We start from the raw sequence: 21,549 nt of genomic DNA on the forward strand, positions 1-21,549 counted from the left end.
GGCACCATATGGATGCTTCTCATTACCATTTCCAAGTCCTGCCCAGGCCCTCTGCCACAGAGACCACAAGTTACTCTTCTTTACTAAGAAAGGTTCCACTTAAACGTGCCTCTGGACTTCTACCCCTTTCCCAACCACAGAGGGTCAGTGACACTGATCCTGACCTTGCGTTGAGGTCCCAGTGGGGATTCTGGGCACCAGAGTTCAAAGCAGTGGCGGGTCAAAGCCTGGGGCAGGTGCGGACTCTTGGATCCTGCTGGACTCCCGTATACTTCTTCTGGGAATCGCCCATGACAGGCAGGGGTCCTCCCTCCCCCCGAGACCCTCAAATCCACTCCCTGGGATCTCCCCTCCCAAGACCTTTTTTTATTATTAAAGTATGCTCCACACCCAGTCTGGAGCCCAACGCTGGGTTTGATTTCACAATCATGAGATCAAGACCTGCACGGAGATCAAGAGTCCAATGCTTAACTGACTGAGGCACCCAGGCACCCACTCCCCTCCTGAGACCTTTAAATGTACATCCCTCCTCATCAAAAACCCCAAATCCAAATCCACAGCCACACATGCTGTCCCGTTTCAACACTCTTTTCTTCCTTTCTTTCTTTCTTTCTTTCTTTCTTTCTTTCTTTCTTTCTTCTTTCTTTCTTCCTTTGAGAGAGAGCGAAGGAATGCTTGGCAGGGGGGCAAGGGAGGAGACAAAAAGGGGCAGAGGGATCTGTGGGCAGAGGGCAAAGCGAGGGGGAGGGGCAGAAGGAGAGGGAGGGGCAGAGGGAGGAGAGGGAGAGAGAGAATCTTAAGGAGGCTCCCCATCCAGCCCAGCTTGGAGCCTGATCTTGAGCTTATCTCACAACCCCGAGATCATGACCGAGCCAAAATCCAGAGTCAGCGGCTTAACAGATTGAGCCACCCGAGTGCTCCCCATTCCAACACTCTTAAACCCGGATCTCTGGATTCTTTTCTCTGGAGACCTCAACATCTACCATGTTAGGGTCCCTTCTCACTCTGAGACCGAAAATCCAAAGCTCAGGGGGCTCCACATACAAGTATTCTAAACTCTTCAGTTCAGGAATTTGTCTACTGCTTCACTCAATTCTATAGCCCTGGGGTCGTCCCTCCTGAAGGGGCAGCACACTCTGTCTTGGGGCCTACTCCCTGTTAATCCTCCTGGGGTCCCCTCCTCCTGCCATCTGGCTGTGTGCCAAGCTCAGCGATGAGTCCAGGGTGGGGGGGGTATAGCTGGGAAGTGAAATGGTACAATTATATAATCAGCACCAAACTCCGCCTTTCTCTCCCGCGTGGTATAAAGGCAAACCACCCCAGCCATCACCATCTGACCTTGTCTCCCGGTGCCACCATGCTGGCCTCAGGGCTGCTTCTGGTGGCTTTGCTGGCCTGCCTGACCCTAATGGTCTTGATGTCTGTCTGGAGGCAGAAGAAACTCGGGGGGAAGCTCCCTCCAGGACCCACCCCGTTGCCCTTCATCGGGAACTACCTGCAGCTGAACACACAGCAGATGTCCAACTCTCTCATGAAGGTGTCAGGACACGGGACGGAACGGGTGGAATGGGGTGGGGCTAGGAGCCTGCCTCACTGAGCTGGGACTTGGTGGCAGGGGATGGGGCAGGGTTGGACCAGAGTCTTAAGAAAGTGGAAATTTGCGGGTTGGGCAGCAGGGTCCTAGACGAGAAAGAGCAGGTCTTGGGATGTCCAGCTCCTTGAGTGTCAGAACCTGGGGGAAATACACGCATAGGTGAGGGCTGGGCACAGGGCCAGTTCCCAGTGGGGGCCACAGCCTCTAAGCACTCCTACCTCCTCCAGATCAGTGAGCGCTATGGCCCGGTGTTCACAGTCCACGTGGGGCCCCGGCGCATCGTGGTGCTGTGTGGACACGAGGCGGTGAAGGAGGCTCTGGTGGACCAGGCTGAGGAATTCAGCGGGCGAGGCGAACAGGCCACCTTCGACTGGCTCTTCAAAGGCTATGGTGAGGAGCTCTGGGTGGGGGCGTGTGCCCAGGCACACTTGATGGCCTCAGTTTCCCCACTGTTCTTCTCCTGACTCGCTGGCCCAAGGCTGTGGCTGAGTTCTACCCCTGCTTCCCTCTGTCTTGTCCCTGGTTATTGTGGCCTCTCACCTGGTCTTCTCTAGCTTGACTCAGGGTGTCTGTGTCTCTATTCCCCCTGCTTCTCGTCCCATCTCCTTGTTCTCTCTCACGGATGCCTCTTCTTCCTCTGGGTCTGGGAGGAGCTCTTGGGATTTCTGTCTTGGAACCCCGGTCCTCCATCCTGGTGTCCTTGCCTCTTCCTCCCTCTTAGCTTCTGAGCTTCCCCATGCCTCTGCCTCCCTCTGTCTGCCTCTTCCTCCCCTGTGTGAGAATCTCACCTTGTTTCTATTTCACACCCCATGCCTCCATCTCTGGAAACATCTTCTCCTCTCTCCAGACCCTCTCTGTTCTCTCCACATTTTCCTCTTTCTCCAGCTCAGCGTTAGGATCCTTCATGATTTTTATTGTCACTTTCCAGATCTCCACAAAGGTCAGACTCCTCCTCCCCTTCCCTCCCTCTCTCTCTCTCTCTCTCTCTCTCTCTCTCTCTCTGTGTGTGTGTGTGTGTGTGTTGAGATTTTATTTATTTACCCGACAGTGATAGAGACAGCCAGCCAGAGAGGGAACACAAGCAGGGGGAATGGGAGAGGAAGAAGCAGGCTCCTAGCGGAAGAGCCTGATGCCCGGCTCTATCCCAGAATGCCTGGATCACGCCCTGAGCCTAAGGCAGACCCCCAACGACTGAGCCACCCAGGCGCCCCTCTTTCTCTGTGTTTATGTATCTCGGTTTCCATGGGCATCTGACTTACCTTTTTCCTGATTCTTTTCTTCCAACCCGGTCTCTATCTCTCTTAGTATTTCTCTGACCCTGAGTTGTGTTTCGCCCTGTCTCCCCGCCCCCAACCCATCCTCCCTCTCCTGCTCTGGGCTCACCTCTGCCCACCTCTGTCCCCGCCCCTCCCTGCCTCACCACACCTTTATGCTCCCTCCCCAGGCGTGGCCTTCAGCAACGGGGAGCGCGCCAAGCAGCTCAGGCGCTTCTCCATCACTACGCTGCGGGACTTTGGAGTGGGCAAGCGTGGCATTGAGGAGCGCATCCAGGAGGAGGCAGGCTTCCTCATCGAGGCCCTTCGCGACACGCGGGGTGAGCTGGGCGGGAGTGAGCAAGGAGGAGGAGTACATCCACACGGTTGCGCGCAAACGCGAGCTTTCTCCTCTGGAAGGGGACTGGATTGGGGGAAGGCATCTGGGCTCTAGGCTCAGGGGTCTTGTGCTGGAAGTTTGGCTCCTCACTCCAGTGCCTTCCTCCAATTCTCAGGCAGGCATAAGACTGCCCAGTTGACGCTCCCCCAAATCCCAGTCTCTCCCCAACCCCATCCCGTTCCCCAGGTGCCTTCATCGATCCCACCTTCTTCCTGAGCCGAACAGTGTCCAATGTCATCAGCTCCATTGTCTTTGGGGACCGCTTTGACTATGAGGACAAAGAGTTCCTGTCACTGCTGAGTATGATGCTGGGAAGCTTCCAGTTCACAGCTACCTCTATGGGGCAGGTAACCCGTCCCAGTCTGGCTCTACAACACCCCTACCACAACCCACAAACTGCTCTCCCACACAGAGACAGGTGCCCCAAACTCCCATCCTCCTCCAGACCAGGTTCCATCAAAACTGCTCTTGGACAGTGAACAGTTACACCAGAATACCCACTTTCCAAGGACACCTGGATTCTCAACAGATGCTCCCTCCACCAAAAACAAAACAAAACAAAACAAAACAAAACAAAACAAAACAAACCACAAACAAAAACCAAACCAAACAAACAAAGAATAGAGCCTGCAGGCAAGAGGCATGTTATCCACCCAGCCTTGCTGCCTGGGGCATGTGTCCTCATCCCAACTCACCTGCTGGTCCCTATTAAGACAGTCCATCTCTTATATCTTAACCCCTTCACAAGTGACCACCTCAGCCCACCTCCTGAATACATGAACACCTGGTGCTATAAAATACAGCCCACCAAAATCATTTGGTATGTACACAGGTGTGCCAAACCAGCCTACTGGACCTAGGTAAGTGCCCCTACAGAGCCCACTGAAACACCTGATCATCAGAACAGGTGCCCCAACGGAGAAGACCCGTACACATGTAAACACTTGGATAGATGTTTCCCCAAACACCCATATAGTGTCCCCCAACCCAGCTGACTCACTTACAGAAGTGCCCCCCATCACCTCTGTGAATATCTGAAACACATGAACAGGTATCTCCCCCACCTCAACAATTGATACCTGCCCCCCTCTAATACCTCAACCCCTACACAGAAGCCACCATTCTATATCCTTTAAATATCTGGATAGTTGTTTCCAACTAGCCTACTCCACACCTAGAGATCTAAACAGGTGACTCACCATATCAGTCAGAAAAAATAGGTAAACACCTGAACAAGAGTCTCCCAATTCAACAGCAACTGAATATCTGAACACCTAGATGCGTTGTCCAATCCAGCCACACCCAAATAACTGAAACCTGGATATGTGTCCCAATCCATCTCACCTACATTCTGGGACAGGGGCCCTCACACGTAACTCACCTGAAAACTTAGCTATCTCCTCTCATCAAGCGCCATATAAATCCTAAACACCTGGACAGATGTCTTTAACCCGGTGCCTTCCTTGTTCCAAGAAAGCTCAGGCTCCCATCAGAACCAGCCCGCTAACAACTATCCTTCCTGCCTTTCGTCTCTCCCCATCCTCAGCTCTATGAGATGTTCTATTCAGTGATGAAACACCTACCAGGGCCACAGCAACAGGCATTTAAGGAGCTGCAGGGTCTGGAGGACTTCATAGCCAAGAAGGTGGAGCAGAACCAACGCACCCTGGACCCCAACTCCCCGAGGGACTTCATCGACTCCTTCCTCATCCGCATGCAGGAGGTACAGCCCAGCAGCCAGTGCGGAGAGCTGCAAAGCCAGGCAGCCCCTCATAACATCCTCACAATCTCAAGAACATTAACGGTGGCTGATCCATCTGCCAGCACTTGCCATGGAGGGACCTGTGTGGGAACCATAAAGCAACACTTCCACACTGCCCACTTGCTCTCTGTACCCCTCTGCTCATATTCCTACTGTAAAAAGTGACCCAGGGCTGATGAGTAAAGGACAGGTAGGCAGTCGGGGAAAGAGTGTGGGGAGGGCATTTGGCCAGAGCCATCCGCCTGAACAAAGCCCTGGCAGAAGTAGGGTCTCTCTTCCCACCTCTGGTCTGGACCTAAGAGAGCTGGGTCCAAATGGAAGACCCCGGAAGGCCTCTGAGAGCCCTGAGGGCAGTGGGCCTGGCCTGAAGCCCTATCTCCCTGCAGGAGCAGAACAACCCCAACACGGAGTTCTACTTGAAGAACCTGGTGCTGACCACACTGAACCTCTTCTTTGCGGGCACCGAGACGGTCAGCACAACCCTGCGGTACGGGTTCCTGCTGCTCATGAAGCACCCAGATGTGGAGGGTAAGGCTGTGGGGGTGGGGCAGTGAGGTGGGAGCCACAGACCCTCACACTTCCTCTGAGCCCACTGCAATGTCCCCACCTTTCCTAGATCCCTGGAACCTCAGCCATACCCTGTTATCCAGATGCTAGGTGATACTCTCTGATAAGCACCAGCTGAGTTTCACTGGCTGTTAAAATACTGAAAATATCTGAACTGATGGGTAAATAGCTCCTGTGCTGAGTCAGATGTATGTGAGACCACATAGAGTTGAGACCAGGTGAATAGGACGCTGCACCAACATGTTTATGGCCAAGGTCTGTTTCGAATGGTCTATGTCCACATCACACATGGATGTGCATATTTGGACTATCGTCCCTGCCCTGAGACCTCCAGATGCCTAAACACTTTCCCTTTCTTCCCACAGCCAAGGTCCATGAGGAGATTGACCGGGTAATTGGCAAGAACCGTCAGCCCAAGTTTGAGGATCGGGCCAAGATGCCCTACACAGAGGCAGTGATCCACGAGATCCAAAGATTTGGAGACATAATCCCCATGGGCGTGGCCCGCAGAGTCACCAAAGACACCAAGTTTCGAGAGTTCCTCCTCCCCAAGGTACTTTCCTGTCCTGCCTAGGGGGACCTCCTACCTGTTCCCTGTGACCCAGCACCCCATTCCCCTTAGAAGCTTCTCAGCCCCTGTCCCACTGCCCAATCAAACACTTCCTCAACCACCATGACCCTTTAACCTTCCCACTCAGAGATTCTTGAACCCTATATCTCCCCCAGAGCTCTTGCTTCAGGGATTTATGAACGCTATGTCCCTAAATGTCCTCTCTCAAAAGACATGAACTTCATCTCTAGACCTCCTCCCTCAAGGACACGAGTCTCATGTCCCCCAAACATCCCGCCTAGAGAGACACAAACCCAATGTCTTTAAAACTTCCTGTCTCTGGAAACAGAACCCCCATGCCCTTTCAACCTCCCGCCTTGGGAGACATGAACTGCACATGCCCCACACCTTCTGTCCTAAGACACACAGAACCTGTGTTCTTCAAACTGCCCTTTTCAGGAGACATAAACCCCATGTCTGCATAGCTTCCTATCTCAGAGACATGAATTTCCTGTCTCCCAAAGCTCCTCCCTGAGAGGACCCACACTCCCACACCTCCCATATCTCATCATCTGGGGCACCCTAATTGTCCCTCTAACCTCCATGCACTTGCGGCATACTCTACCCCGACTCTGGCTTATCAAATACCCCCTCTCCTCCTCACCAGGGCACCGAAGTGTTCCCTATGCTGGGCTCCGTGCTAAGAGACCCCAAGTTCTTCTCCAACCCCCGTGACTTCCACCCCCAGCACTTCCTGGATGAGAATGGGCAGTTTAAGAAGAGTGATGCTTTTGTGCCCTTCTCCATTGGTAAGAGACCAGTCTGTGCCAAGCCACCGCTCCCACCAACAGGGCCTCCTTCATCCCAGCTCTCTCTTCAAGGTGTAGCCTGGTGTCTTTCTACAGCATGGAAGTCCCTCTCATGATCTACCTTGGAACCCATCAGCTGCAACCCCCATAACTACTTGAGCTTAAGCTAAAGGATAAGGATGATCACACCTGTTTCAGAGATGGGGCAAATCAAAGCCCTTAGTGAGTCAGAGATTTGTCCAAGTCACTTAAATTGTTTAGAGTCCTCGCTTGGAGATGAGAGCCCAGCAGGCATATCTGAGTGTATACTTGGAGGGAAAGGGCATTTAAATTTCCCATTGCTACAGCTACCTTACCCCCATCCCATGCACAAGGGAAAAGGATGCTCAGAGAAGATTAGAGATGTCTCTGAAAATCTCTCCAGCCACCATATTCCAAGCCACCATTTCTCCCTGGGAGAAAGTATTTGGGGGTAGATAGTGGGGCAAGGGGGCAGTGAGAGCAGGCCTCACCTCCAGCCCTCCCATTCTGTGTCTTCAGGAAAGCGGTACTGTTTCGGAGAAGGCCTGGCTAGAATGGAGCTCTTTCTCTTCCTCACCAACATCTTGCAGAACTTCCGCTTCAAGTCCCCGCAGCTGCCCAAAGACATCGACGTGTCCCCCAAGTTCGTGGGCTTTGGTACCATCCCACGAAATTACACCATGAGCTTCCAGCCTCGCTGAAGGAGGGGCTATGGGAGGGCAGGGCTGGGGGGGAAGAGCAAGGTGGAGGGAGGGATTAGGGGTGAGACTACTGATAAGGGTGGGGTTAAGGGAGGGGCGGGGCTAGCCGGAGGGAGGTGGCTTAGGGGGAAGGAAGGAGCAAGGTGAATAGGAGAGGAAGATGAAAGGAACGGACCCTGTCTGTTGACCTTGCTAGAGATAGATCTTTAAGAGGTGGGGTGAGAGGGAGAACCTCTCACTATACTGTTAATAATAATAATGCCTATTATTTATTGTATCAAACTCTGCGTCAGTTCTGTGCTAAAAACATTACACACTTACATCACTTAATGCTCACAAACCTATGTGTCAGGGAACGGTGTACATGCCCATTTTACATGTGACAAAGCTTAACTGATTCCCAAGGAATCTACAAGAAGAAAAAAAAATCCTCTTAAAAAATGAGTTTCGTAAGGTCACTAAACATACAAAAGCCTTTTTTCTTTTTTTTGTATATATTTTAGGAAATCAAAATTAAAAACACAATAACACTTCAGTCACTGAAAAAAACAAAATACTTAAGTATAAATCTGACAACACATGTACAGATCCTGTAGGGTGAAAACTACAAAATACTGATGAAAGAAAGAACTTGTATTTTTTAAATATTTTATTTATTTATTTGAGAGAGAAAGAAGGAGCACAAGCAAGGGGAAGGGTCAGAGGGAGAGGAAGAAGCAGACTCCCCACTGAGCAGGGAGCCCTATGAGGGGCTTGATATCAGGACCTGAGCTGGAGGCAGATGCTTAACTGGCTGAACCACCCAGGCATCCCCTGAAATTACATATTTTTTAAATAGAGAGACATACCATGTTCATAGATTGGAAGATCAGTATAGTAAAAAAGCCAGCTCTCCCCAAATTGATATATAGGTCTAACGCAATTATTATAGAAATGACAACAAGATTTTTTTGGTATGGATTTAGACATTAATTTGAAAAATTATGGAAAGGCAAAGAAAGAGCTAAAACAATTTTGAAGAAGGATAAAGAATGAAGAATCACACTTTCCAATGTTCCCTTGGGATTCAGCAAAAGCTCTGTTTAGAGATGAGTTTGTAGCCTTACATTTTCATACTGGAGAGGAAGGAAGTCTAAAAATTAACATAAAAATTAAGTGTCCATCTTTAAAAGTTGGAAAAGAACAACATAGAAAATTCATAGATAGAGGTGCCGGGGTGGCTCATTTGGTTAAGCCTTCAGTTCAGGTATTGATCCCAGGGTCCTGGGATAGAGAGGGGAGGGGGTAGGGGAATGGGATAGGCTGGTGATGGGTAGTAAGGAGGGCACGTATTGTATGGTGTACTGGGTGTTATACACAAGTAATGAATCATCGAACTTTACATCAAAAACCAGGGATGTACTGTATGGTGACTAACATAATATAATAAAAAAATATTATTATAAGAAAAAAAAAAAAGAACGTGGGATAGAGCCCTGCGTTGGGCTTCCGGCTGGGTGGGGACCCTGCTTCTCTCTTTCCCCCTGCCTGCCCCTCCCCCTGCTTGTGCTCTCTTCCTGTCACATAAATAAATAAAATCTTAAAAAAAGAAAAAAAGAAGGAAAATCCAAAGATAGCATAAGGAAGGAAACAAATATTAATGCAGAAATTAATGGAAAAAAACTTTTAAGTTGTTTTGAAGACTACGGATTCAATATCTATTGTCAACTTGGCTACACTTCCTCTTTTTTTTTTAAATTTTGATGTAGTTATAGATTCACAAGAAGTTGTAAAAAAAAAAGTACAGAGAAGTTCTGTGTGTTCTTTCTCCACTTTCCCCTAATGGTAACATTCTGCATAACTATAGTACAATACTAAAAGCCAGGAAATTGGTGTTAGTACAATCTACAGAATTTGTTCAGATTTTACAAGTTTTACATCCACGAAATTGGTGTTAGTACAATCTACAGAACTTGTTCAGATTTTACAAGTTTTACATCCATGTGTGTGTGTATGTGTGTGTGTGTGTGTGTGTTTCAGTGCAATTTTATCACACCTGTAGATTCAGGTAACCACCACTCATATATAAAACAAAGGACTTATATACAGAGTATGTAAAAAAACTTCCGAACCTCAACATAAGAAAACAAACAACCCAATTTAAAAATGGGCTAAATTTTTGGACATGCACTTCACTAAAAAAGATATATGAATGACAAGCAAGCTCATGAATCAATGTGTAACATCATAGTCATTAGGGAAATGCAAAATAAAACCTAATGAGATACCCCACACACCTATTAGAATGACTAAAATAAAGAATAATAACAGTACCTAGCATTGGCAAAGATGTGGAGCACCTGGAATTCTTCTATATTGCTGATGGCAATGCAAAATAGTGCAGTTACTCTAGATAACAATTTGGTGGTTTCCTTAAAAGCTAAATATACATTTAATCAGATGACCCAAAATCCCATTTCCAGGTATTTATTCTCAAGAACTGAGAATTCACGTTCACACAAAACCTGCACATGAATACTTGCAGGAGCTTTATTGGTAATCTCCACAAGCTACAAACAGCCCAAATGTTTTTCAGAGTTGAATGCATGAACACACTGTCAGATTCATCCAACAATACTACTCGGCAATGGAACTAACAACCGTGGATACACACAGCTTGGATGACCTGCAAAGGCATTGTGCTAGGTCAAAGAAGCCAGTCTCAGGAGGTTGTATACTGCCTTATTTCATTTATGTGAAATTCTGGAAGAGGCAAAAATCTTGAAACAGAGAACACATCCATGGTTGCCAGAAGGTAGAGGTGAGGTAAGGATATGAATACAAAGTATAGCACAAGATAACTCTTTGGGCTGTTGAAATTATTCAGTATCCTATCTGCAGTGGTGGTGATAAGAATCTATGCCTTTGTAAAATCTCCTTGTAAAAAGCAAATTTTATTGTATGTAAAAACAGGTTTTTTAAAAAGAGTAACTAGGATTTTTTTTTTAAGGTGAGTCAAATCTGTAGGCAGATTACGGGGCAAAAATCTTATCTGCAGATGATCTAAAATGTCCTGTTAGCTTGAGGTCACTGTGAACAGTCATGCGGCTTTTTAAAAAAGATTTATTTATATATTTATTTGAGAGAGAAAGAGAGAGAGCACACAGGGGGAGGGGCAGAGGGAGAGAGCCTTAAGCAGACTGCTGAGCATAGAGCCCAACACGGGGCTTGATCTCATGACCCTTGGATCACGACCCTGAAACCAAGAATCAGACCCTTAACTGACTGTGCCCCCCGCCCCCCAGGCGTCCCATCATGTGGCATTTAATAATCCTATCTCTAAAGGCTTGACTATAGTGCCTAATGAAACTGTGACACAACAGACACTAGAAACTGAAAGGACTTTCTTCAAAGTCCATTTCTGTGGAGTTTATGGAAGCCCAAAGTTAGGCTTTGGTGCGATGCCACGTTAAGTGTCTATTGAAAAAGGCTTTGCCTTCCAAAGGATTAAAAACTGTGCTGGAAGAAATGCATAGGAAAACATCGAGCAACTCCAGATTGAAGTCTGGACAGTTTCCCAAACAATTATTCTCTGCTATTCAAAATATCCAGGTCAAGAAAGACAAAAGCTGAGAATCTATTCCAGATTAAAGAAGACCAAAGACATTACAACTAAATATAATGTGTGCTCACAGATCCTGAAGTGGGGGAAGTATTTATGCTTATCAGGTAAGTGTTTTGCACATATTTTCTCCCATTCTGGAGGTTGCCTTTTCATTTTGTTGATTATTCATTTGCGGTGCAGAAACTTCTCAGTGACGTACTCCCACTTGCTTATTTTTGCTTTACAATTCAGTGACTGGATAAAGAAAATGTGATACACACACACACCATGGAATGTCATTCAGCCTCTCTCATACCTCAATAGCAAAAAAACACCTCAAAATAAAAAAAGAACCCCCAAATGAAAAAAAAAAACCCACCAGATTAAAAATTGGACAGAGGACATGAAAAGACATTATTCAAGAAAAGACAAACAAGGGCAACTGGGTGGCTCAGTCGGTTAAGCATCTGACTCTTGATCTCAGCTTAGGTCTTGATCTCAGGTTGTGAGTTCAAGTCCTATGTTGGGCTCCATGCAGGTGTGGAGCCTACCTTAAAAAAAATGACATACATATGGCCAACAGATATATGAAAAGGAGCTCAATATCACTATTCATAAGAGAAATGCAAACCAAACCCACAATGAGATATTACTTCACATCTTTTGGCTCTCATGAGATAAGAGATAACAAATACTGCTGATTTAGTGGATTGGAACCTTTGTGCAGCACTGGTGTGAATGTAATTTGGTAGACCACCAATTTACTACCACGATGGAAATCGGAATGCTGTTCCTCAAAATATTAAAAATAGAACTACCACGCAATCCAGAAATCCACTTCTGGGTATATGTAAAAAGGAAGTGAAAACACTATCTCCAAGAGATAGCTGCATTCTTAAGTTCGTGGCAGCATAATTCATAGTAGCCAAAATATGGAAACAACCTAAATGTCCGTTGACGGATGAAAAAGTCAGGAACCATGGCAGTGGTTACTCTATAATGCTTTAGTCAGGTTTGAATTAATCTCTTTAATGTGCCAAGGGGTGCACTGGATGTTTTTCCCTATACCCCTACGGATCTGGACCCTTGCTGTAACAGAGGCTCGGGCAGCAGCAGCATAGGAATCGGAGGGTTCTGGTGAGCAGTCCACTCGTAGAGTGTGGACCTCAGCATGCCACCTACAGTGGCTTATTTCCTCTTCTCTCCCTCTCTTTTTCAGCTCCCTAGAGATGGCTCTTTCATGAGTGGCCACCCAATGGATTCACGCATCGCAGGGTATAGCCCTTCCTCTGAGTGCTCTGTATCTGGGGTCAAAGCCTGGTTGGGACAGATGACTTATCAGCTACAAGGTATAATCTTTCCCCTGAGTCTAGCATGAGTCACAGCTTCATTCTGAGACACACAAAGAAGCCCAGACAAAGACACATGGTCCATGGCCACATTAAGGAGTCCCTGTTACCATAGTCCTGTCCCAAAATGCCTACTCGTTAGTGGAACTTTCAACTTAAGGTCGGCTAAATGAGAGGTTCAACAGTACTCAGCAGTGCACCACAAGGCAGCACAGCTCTACTCACCATCACCTTACCTAGTTGGGGAAGCTAGTTTGTGTGCAAGTCCTTAGCCTGTCTTCTGATTTAGTGATTGGCAAGATAGAAGGGCAAGGAGAGGGAGGAAAGCAGAACTTCAGTCGGCCCCAAACCGGTCCAGCTCCTAGAATACCCAATCCCACCTTGGCAAGTATGAGAAAGAAGCAGAATTCCCTTCTATGAACTTGCAACCCCCAATTAACTCACACCCAAAAGTACCTGGATGCCTGCAGAAGACTGGAGCTGAAAAGGCACCACATCCACCGACTCCTTTTCTGAGTCCAACTTCTCTCCCACATACTACTAGAACTTTCCCCTCTATTTCTAGGCACAGAGTGTGTCTTGGGGGAAAGAAAATCCACTCCCACTCCTCCAGAGTCTTCTCCTGAAGGCTGTGTGATTTCACACCTCCTGTTCCTATAGCATTCTGTCAAAGGGTCATGACCACATCCAGTGTGTGGTTTGTTTTCTGAACAGCTGAATCTGGGAATGGAGCTGGTTAGGCAAGAGAAGAACTGGGCCAGAGCACAGTGGATTTGAAAGAGAGTGACTCAGAAAATCCTGCAGGTGTGGAGGCCCCTCCCACAGCACCTGGAGTGGGGATTCCCCCATGTATCCATGCAAATCCACGGAGGAGACAACACACTCCAATTATCGAGATGTGGCAGCTGAATGGGATGTGATGGAGAGAGAAATAAGTAACAGGAGAATTTGGGGAAAGGAGTAGCTAAGAAGGAAGAAAGGCAGAGTCCAACAACACAGAGCCTGAGGGGTGCTGAGAGACAGATACTAGAACTGAGCCAATGGATTTCTGACATTTATGCCACTCGGGTGCGGTACGTAGTTCCTGCAGCCCTGGCAAGCTAATATGTCTAGCAGGGCCAGGAACAATGACTCAGTGGGAGGCACCCAGCACCTCCCTCCCCATCATCTCCTTTGGGCTTGATGCAAAAGGCCCTGATAATATCTGGGAGCTGCTGACAGTGGTGATTCAAGAACATAAAGGACCTGGTCAGTGCTGTGTGGTTCTCAGGCTTCCTCCCCAGTAGCTTGGGGCCATAGTTCATCAGTTCTGTAGGCAAACACTTTGTAAGAAATATCCTGGGTGTGCATGTGGAGAACCTGTTGAAATCCCTGAAAGAGGTGATGGGGAAGGCAGGGATGAGGGAGGAGAATGTGGGCACCTGCTCTTCTCCCCCTTTCTCCAAGCTGACAGTCAGCAGAGCAGGGCAGGAGTGGGGGGGAGTGGATGAGGAACTCAGGAATGGGAGTTCTGGTTTCAGATAGGAGATGAGAGCGTGAAGGTACAATGGGTATGTTTTAGAGATGTGGATCTTAGCCCACCTCTGCCACTGAAGCTTTGTGTGGATATTCACAGCCCCCAAAATAGACAAAATCCCTGTCTTCATGGAGCTTACGTTCCAGAGGATTGAGGTGTCTATGATTCTAAAGTTTCATGGTTCTAAGACTGGTTGGATCCAAGGATAAATGTTTTCAGGATTTTTCTGTTACCCCAAAAAACAGTCACAATGTACTATTCTGAGGGTTGCCAACTTTTTCACTCACAATGTCTACCACATAGGATTCCAGGGACTATGAGGAAGAGAGGGACAACCCCTGGATCTCCTCATCCTACATCTCCCAGCTCAGCCATTTGGGCACCATGGGGAATTCCCTATTGCCCAGACAATGAACCAGGGGGATGGTCAGAACTGCTCTGGAACTTTCTCCCACTGCCCTACCCTCTTCCCTGCACAAAACCCCTGAGGCACCTGTTGAACAACGTCAAAGGGGAACCATGTCAACCGGGAACTATGAAAAAGATGTAGAAATGTGGAAAGATGGAGACAGACACAGGGATGAGGAGACAGAGAGATGGAGGGAAAAAGAGAGGAGGAGAAGGGGAAAGGTGACCTCTCTCTCTCTCTCTCTCTCTTTCTCTCAGTGTCTCCCTCTCTCCAATGTCTCTCTGGGTGTAAGTTCTGTCTCTTTCTTCCTCTATCTCTGCCTCTGTCTCTCTATCCCTGTGTAAGTCACTCACTGCCAAGCTCTTTCTGTCCTTTTCCCTGTTTCTCTGTCTTCCTTGATGTCTGTCTGGTTTCCTCTTTGTCTCTCTGACTACCTCTTTCTTCATGTTTCTCTCTCTGTCACTGCCTCTTTATGCCTCTGCTACTCTTTCTCTCTCTCCTTCCTGTTCACCTTCCCACCCTTTCTCTCTCTAGACAGATTCCCTGTCTCTATTCCTCTCTGCTTCTTTTCCTCTCCTCCTCTTCCCCTGTATCTGGGATCTAGGGAAGGCATGTACCAAATGGAGATGAGAGAGGCAAAGATCCCCTGCCCAGCCACAATCTCTCCCACTTTTCCTTTCAGGTATTGCCTGTAACTGCCTTCACCATGGACATTTTGAGTACAGCCATCTCCTGCCCCTGATTCTTACCCGTCTATTCCTGACCCTCAACTCAAGATGCAAGGACCAACTTCCCCCAGGGCCCAGATCCCTCTCACTACTGGGAAAAATGCTGCAGCTTGGCTTCCCAAAAGTGCTGATGTCCCTCAGAGAGGTGTGGGCCCCTCAGCTTGGGGAGGGGAAACAAGGGAGCCAAATGTAAGCTCGGTCTTGCTGCCCATAGCTGAGTAAGGAGTATGGCTCTGTATACACCTTGTATCTGGGATCCAGGCTACTGGTTGTCCTCAGGGGATACCAAGCAGTGAAGGAGGCCCTTGTGGACCATGATAAGGACTTCATTGACCAGAATGACTTCCTCTTATTTTCCAAGTTCAACAAGGAAAATGGTAAGCCTGTTCCTGCTCTCCTCCATCCCAAAAAACACTTTCCTCATTATGGCAGCATGAAAGAGGGAGATAGTTCTTCCATCTTGGTGTCCTTCAGGGTCACTGATCTTGCTAGCGACATGAGAAGACATGGAAACTGCAGAGTCCAGAACCAGGGATAAAGTTGTCCAAACTTCACCTTCCCCAGATACAATAACTATCTTAACGTGTATTTTATTCCAATCCCCCTTTCCATTTCAAGCTCATCCCAACCATTCTCATCCCAATCTTTATTTTGACATCAATCTCATTATCAACTTCCATCTCAAGTGACAAGTCAAATTATCCAGAACCAGTTCTGATGTTCTACATAAACCTACCTAAATCCCCATTATAAATTTCTATAATCAATCCCATCCCAATCCTATTGGTCAAAATGAATTCATGGTTTTCTCCCAACTTCTAGCTCCATCTTCGATCCCAAATACTGTCCAATTTGACTGGTCTCCAATACTGATTCTCCATCTAAATTGTACAAATCCAGTCACCAAATCCCACACATTATGTAACAGAAAAACAAGGTTATCTATCTAGAATTTAATGCCCAATGAAAAATGTCAACAAATGAAGGAAAGTAGACTTTCTAAAGTCTATGAAATTGGAATGAAATCATCATCAGCAGATCTGCACTACAAAAGATATCAAAGGAACTCTTTCAGGCAGAAGGAGAATGGTACCAACAGAGATGTCTACAAAGGTCCTAAGAACTGCAGAATGATAAATATGTATGTAAATATAAAGGACTTTTTTTTCTTAAGTAGGGTAGGGAACCCAGCATGGGAGCTTGAACTCACAACACTGAGATCAAGACCTGAGCTGAGATCAAGAGTCAGACACTCAACCGACTGAGCCACCCAGGTGTCCCGACTTCTTTCTTATTTTTAAAAACTCTTTAGAAAGTATTTGGGTGTTAATGCAAAAATAATGATGATACATGGTAGGATTTCTAACACATGCAAAAGGCCAGGAGGAAGAAAATTGCACAATGCTATCCTTAGGTTCTTACAGATTGCGTGAGGTGGTACATATTACTTGAAGATAGACTGTGATATGTTCAAGATACCCAATATAAACCTAAAGCAAACACTTAGAAAACCAGATTTGCAACTAGGAAATAGCACTACCGTGTATAATGAATTAACCTTAGTGTTTTACATTTGTAAAATGAATCCTCACCATAATGTGTGAGGTAAATTCTACTTTAACCTAATTTTATTTTATTTTACTTTTAAAGGAGTTTCCACATCCATTGTGGGGCTCAAACTCATGACCCTGATATCAAGAGTCGCATGCTCTACTGACTGAACCAGCCGAGCACCCCTAGCCTCATTTTATTTATTTATTTTTAAGATTTTATTTATTTATTTATTAGAGAGGGGAGAGAGAGAATGTGAGCAGGGGAGGAGCAGAGGGAGAGGGACAAGCAAACTCTGAGCTGAGTGCAAGCCCGGTGAGGACCTGATCCTTGAGATCATGACTTGAGCCGAAATCAAGAGTCAGCCACTCAATGGACTGAGCCACCCAGGCACCCCTCTAGCCTCATTTTGAAGAAGAAAAAGAGATAAAGATATTTAAAGCTCTATTCCTTGATCTTTGATCCTTCATAACTTGTGGGTAAACAAATGTATCAGGTGACTCTACAGGTTTCAGTTAAATGACATTTTGTTGTTGCTTGAAATTTTGATGTCATTACATTACAATTTGTCATTTTGTTTTGCACGATGCTCCAGAATATTCTAGCTGCATCCTGTTAATATTCAGCGGTGTATTTTGTACTGTGCCACTGGGTCTTGCAACGTGTTCTGGGCTTCCCCCTCGCCATCCCACATGTCCCCACAGAGAGGCCCAGACTCAATGACAGCACCCGTCCCTTCTAAGGCCCCCACTCACAGTCCACGTGCAGGAGGAGATCTACCTCATGGTGGGGCATGCAGGGCTATAGGTGCTGGAGGACCACCAGGCCTTGCCTTACACGGGCCCCAAGATCCATGATGTGCAGGGCTTGCCAATGTCATTCCCTGAACTTTCCATCCGTGTCTCTAGGGCATACCACTGATTTCCTCTTCCCCTACAGCAGGGCACAGATGTCATCACCCTCCTTAGCCCTGTTTGCCACAACCCCAGCCAATTCTTGATGCCCTGGGAGTTCAACTGTGAGCCCTTTCTGGATGCCGGTCAGTCCTTCAAGAAGATCCCTACCTTCATGCCCTTCTCAGCTGTTGACTACGGACAGGGTGGGAATCACAGCCTTGGAATGCCCAGATTCCCATTCTCCTATGTCCACCCCAGCCCTGATCCCACTCCCCATCCTCACTGCCTCCTTTCCAGTTATGGAAACACAAGCAGCTTCAAACAGTGTCTGCTTCCTGGGCTCAGAGACACCCCCAGCTCTGACTATCCAGTTCTGGAGTTATAGGCAGAGAGCGATGAAACCCTTTGAGGTAGAGCTTACACCGACATTGTCATCTGGTGCAACAGAAGCAGTTCTAGTTTTTCATATTTAGTCTACCACTAAAATGGGGGGAAATATTAATGTTTACATAGTAGCAGAAAAATGGAAGAATTGTAAGAGGTAACACTTAGGATATTGCCAACCGTGTGCATCCGGCACTTGCGAGAAAGACTACAGGAACGGTGAAGAAGGCACAGAAGCCAGGCCTCCCCTTCTGCGGCTCGGCTCTGTCACTGTTAGCTGTGTGGCCTTGAGCAAATCACAACCTCTCTTCTCATCTGTCATTTCAGCTCACACCTTGTCCTATCTCCAGGACGTCCCCTGGGCGAGTCGCAGGCTCGCCTGGAGCTCCTCCTCTACCTCACCGCCATCCTGCAGAGCTTCTCGCTGCAGCCGCTGGGGGCGCCCGAGGACATTGACTTGGCCCCAGTTGAATCGGGCGGCAGAAGGCCGCCTAGGCTCGTCCCAATGCGCCTGCGCAAGCGTTGAGTTTTGTTCCGTTTTGTTTTGTTTTGTTTTGTTTTGTTTTGTTTTGTTTTGTTTTGTTTTGTTTTTCCCCCCACCCGCCCACATGGGCTGCTCTTTCTCTTCGTTGTCACACTCTTTTGGCTGGATCATCCTTGCCATCAAACCCTCCCACTCTCCCTACCATCAGTCTTCTGCATGCTCTGTCGCTCTCGCACGCTTATCTACCAACCCGGAGGCAACAAAAGACCTCAAGGAGGAGAAGCCTTATGTTTTAGCCACTTACAGACCCTGAAACTTGCCTGTGTCTCTCCCCTTTCTCTGGAGCTTTTGTGTCGTTTCTTAGGAAAGTTATCTTGGAAATGAACACGACACTGTCGGCCTGACTTTAGGGAGGTGGATGGTTCGATGGTTTGTGGCGAAAGAGAGTGAGGTCACCTCTGCCGGTTCTGGCTGCAAGGAGGATAAACACAGAGCTGGAACTCCTGCTCTCACATCGAGGAAGCCACAGTGTAGACTCTGAGTCCCTGGAGGCAGGCTTGGGGGTAAGGACTGTGAAGGACTAAAGAGGAAGGGCAGAGAAAGAAGAACCAAGGTGGAAAAACCTACAAGATACTCTGGACAGAGAGAGAACAGGAGGCTAATAGAGGGATGGGCAGAGAAAGGCACGTGGAAAGCGAGAAACAGAAAGCGAAAAAAGGACACAAGAGAAAGAGAATAAGAGCTAACCTGTTACCCGTAACGAATCACCTGGCCCCTAGGATTCTAAACGCTTGAAACATATACTCACTCATTTATGTCCCAGAAGAGACTCATGAACTAGATCCTGAGATATCATCTCTCCTTGGAGACTGGGGAAATGAGGCACAGAGGGACTGAATCACTTCCAGGGTCACATAGCCAGGGAGAGACAGGGCTGGAGTTAAAAACCCAATTTGTCCGGGCCCCCGTGTCCATGATCTTAATCACTGCTTCTCACATAGAAAAGGAAAACGCAAGGGGGCATCTGGGGGGCTCAGTTGGTTAAGCGGCTGCTTTGGCTCAGGTCATGATCCCAGCGTCCTGGGATCAAGTTCTGCCTCTGGCTCCCTGCTCAGCAGAGAGGCTGCTTCTCCTTCTGCCTCTGCCCCGATCATGTGCTCGCTGTCTCTCTAGCTCATTCTCTATTTCAAATAAATACATAAAATCTTAAAAAAAAAGGAAAGGAAAAGACAAGAATGTTATTCATTCTCATTAGTCAGTGCCCTGCCATTGGTATGGTTAATACTTAAAATATCACCCTGCAACTAGTAAGTACTCGGCACTGTACTAGTTAGTAGAATTATATTGGAGAACATTTAACTTCTTTTAACTTGTTGTTTTTTCTTCTTTTGGAACTCTGGCTTGATTTATTTTGGGTAACAAATTTATTTGGGCAACAAACAAACCTGTGTGTCTCCTCAGAAACATATGGTCTTTTGTCGACAGAGCAGAGACTGGACTTGGGTCCCCTCAACCTGACCACAAAAATCCAGCATTTTTTTTAAGATTTTATTTTTTAAGTAATCTCTATGCCCAACATGGGATTTGAACTCACAACTCCCGAGATCAAGAGTCGCATGCTCCAACAACTGAGCCGGCCAGATGCCCCTACAGCTACCTCCATAAGAAAAAAAAAAGTTGAAACTCTATGCTTCTTGACTAGCATATCTTGCAGGAATGGGGAGGGAGGATGCTTACTGAAAAGGGGATGCTGACTACTAAGACCAGACCAAACCAGTCTGTACCAACAGGGGCCCCCAGTCCCGAAGTTTCACCAACATTTTCCCTCATTATAATACTAAAAATCATGCCAAGGGTGGAGAGGTGTTTTGTGTTTTTTTTGAAGATTCATTTATTTATTTATTTATTTGAGAGAGAGTGTGTGAGTGGGGGGAAAGGCAGAGGGAGAGGGAGAATCTCAAGCAGACTCCTTACTGAGTGCGGAGTCCCAGGCAGGGCTGGATCTCAAGACCCTGAGACCATGACCTAAGTTGAAACTAAGAGTCGGGCGCTTTACCTACTAAGCCACCCAGGTGCCCCCAAGGGTAGAGATTTTTTTTTAAAGATTTTATTTATTTATTTATTTATTTATTTATTTATTTATTTCACAGAGTGAGAGAGCATAAGCAGGCAGACTGGCAGACAGAGGGAGAAGCAGGCTCCCCGCTGAGCAGAGAGCCCAATGGGGGACTCGATCCCAGGACGCTGAGATCATGACCTGAGCTGAAGGCAGACACTTAATCGACTGAGCCGCCCAGGTGCCCCCGAGGGTGGAGATTGAACTTGGTGATTAGACAACGTGGGAAGAAGCATAACCTTTCAGTGAACAGGTACTAATAAATCCCCATTCTACATGCTTAGATGTCATGCTTTTCCCACCTAAGTTTCTTTAAAAAAAACTCTCCCTGACCTCTCCTTGGAAAGTCAGCCTGAGGATCCTTCCCTTTGTGCTGCCTCCCTCGTGCTGGAGCATAAACCCCGATAAAGCTTTGCCTGTGCTTTTAAATTCTGAGTCCAGCCTGGTTTCTACTGTCGCTGGGTCCGAGGACCCAAGTCCAGTAACCTTTTCGTACAATATTGCATCACAGTTGGAAAGATCTGACTGTCTGGTACTCATTAATATTCTCAGGAATTCAAAGTACACTATATCTTATCTCCAAAATCTTCCCACGCCTTCAATAAAAATTTCTAAACATCTAGAAATGATCCTTGTGATAGCTGTCCCCCCTTCATTACATGTTGCTTCACTTGCCAGCATTCTTTTCTGAGGAGTTTGAGCTGAGTAAGACCTAAGGAGGTACTTTCTCCAGACAATAATAGGATATTTATTTGCATGTGACTTTCAGTTCCAGACTAATTTTTATGCCATAATTCTTTTTTTTAAACAGATTTTATCGATTCATTTGAGATAGAGAGCAAGAGAGAGCACAAGCAGGGGGAGTAGCAGAGGGAG

At 47.1% G+C, this 21,549-nt stretch overlaps 1 protein-coding gene and 1 pseudogene across 2 annotated transcripts in view; both read left to right on the forward strand.

Annotated features, from left to right (window-relative positions):
* Nucleotides 1–1,326: 1,326 nt before the first annotated feature.
* LOC123782854 (cytochrome P450 2A13) lies at nt 1,327–7,939 on the forward strand. The gene is made up of 9 exons (XM_045783301.2): nt 1,327–1,537; nt 1,822–1,984; nt 3,039–3,188; nt 3,434–3,594; nt 4,794–4,970; nt 5,396–5,537; nt 5,942–6,129; nt 6,794–6,935; nt 7,476–7,939. Exons 1-9 carry the CDS (start codon nt 1,358–1,360, stop codon nt 7,655–7,657), a joined length of 1,485 nt encoding a protein of 494 aa, XP_045639257.1. The 5' UTR covers nt 1,327–1,357; the 3' UTR covers nt 7,658–7,939.
* A 5,777-nt stretch (nt 7,940–13,716) lies between these two features.
* LOC148108271 (cytochrome P450 2A13-like) overlaps nt 13,717–21,549 on the forward strand; it is a 38,020-nt pseudogene continuing 30,187 nt past the window's right edge. Inside the window, exons 1-3 of the transcript XR_015720863.1 lie at nt 13,717–13,812; nt 15,197–15,387; nt 15,457–15,619. The product of XR_015720863.1 is annotated as a cytochrome P450 2A13-like (transcript). The remainder of the gene's footprint in view (nt 13,813–15,196; nt 15,388–15,456; nt 15,620–21,549) is intronic.

The sequence above is a fragment of the Ursus americanus genome, chromosome 21 (assembly GCF_024610735.1).
Source record: "Ursus americanus isolate L20-20 chromosome 21, mUrsAme1.1.p, whole genome shotgun sequence".
Taxonomy (NCBI): domain Eukaryota; kingdom Metazoa; phylum Chordata; class Mammalia; order Carnivora; family Ursidae; genus Ursus; species Ursus americanus.

What these genes read in the sequence shown, in the direction of transcription:
- LOC123782854 (XM_045783301.2), top strand. Translation starts at nt 1,358, where the DNA reads ATGCTGGCCTCAGGGCTGCTTCTGGTGGCTTTGCTGGCCTGCCTGACC. An exon ending in GGCCCTTCGCGACACGCGGG is followed by an intron (nt 3,189 to 3,433) that starts GTGAGCTGGGCG and finishes CCCGTTCCCCAG; the next exon opens with GTGCCTTCATCGATCCCACC. An exon ending in GAGAGTTCCTCCTCCCCAAG is followed by an intron (nt 6,130 to 6,793) that starts GTACTTTCCTGT and finishes CCTCCTCACCAG; the next exon opens with GGCACCGAAGTGTTCCCTAT.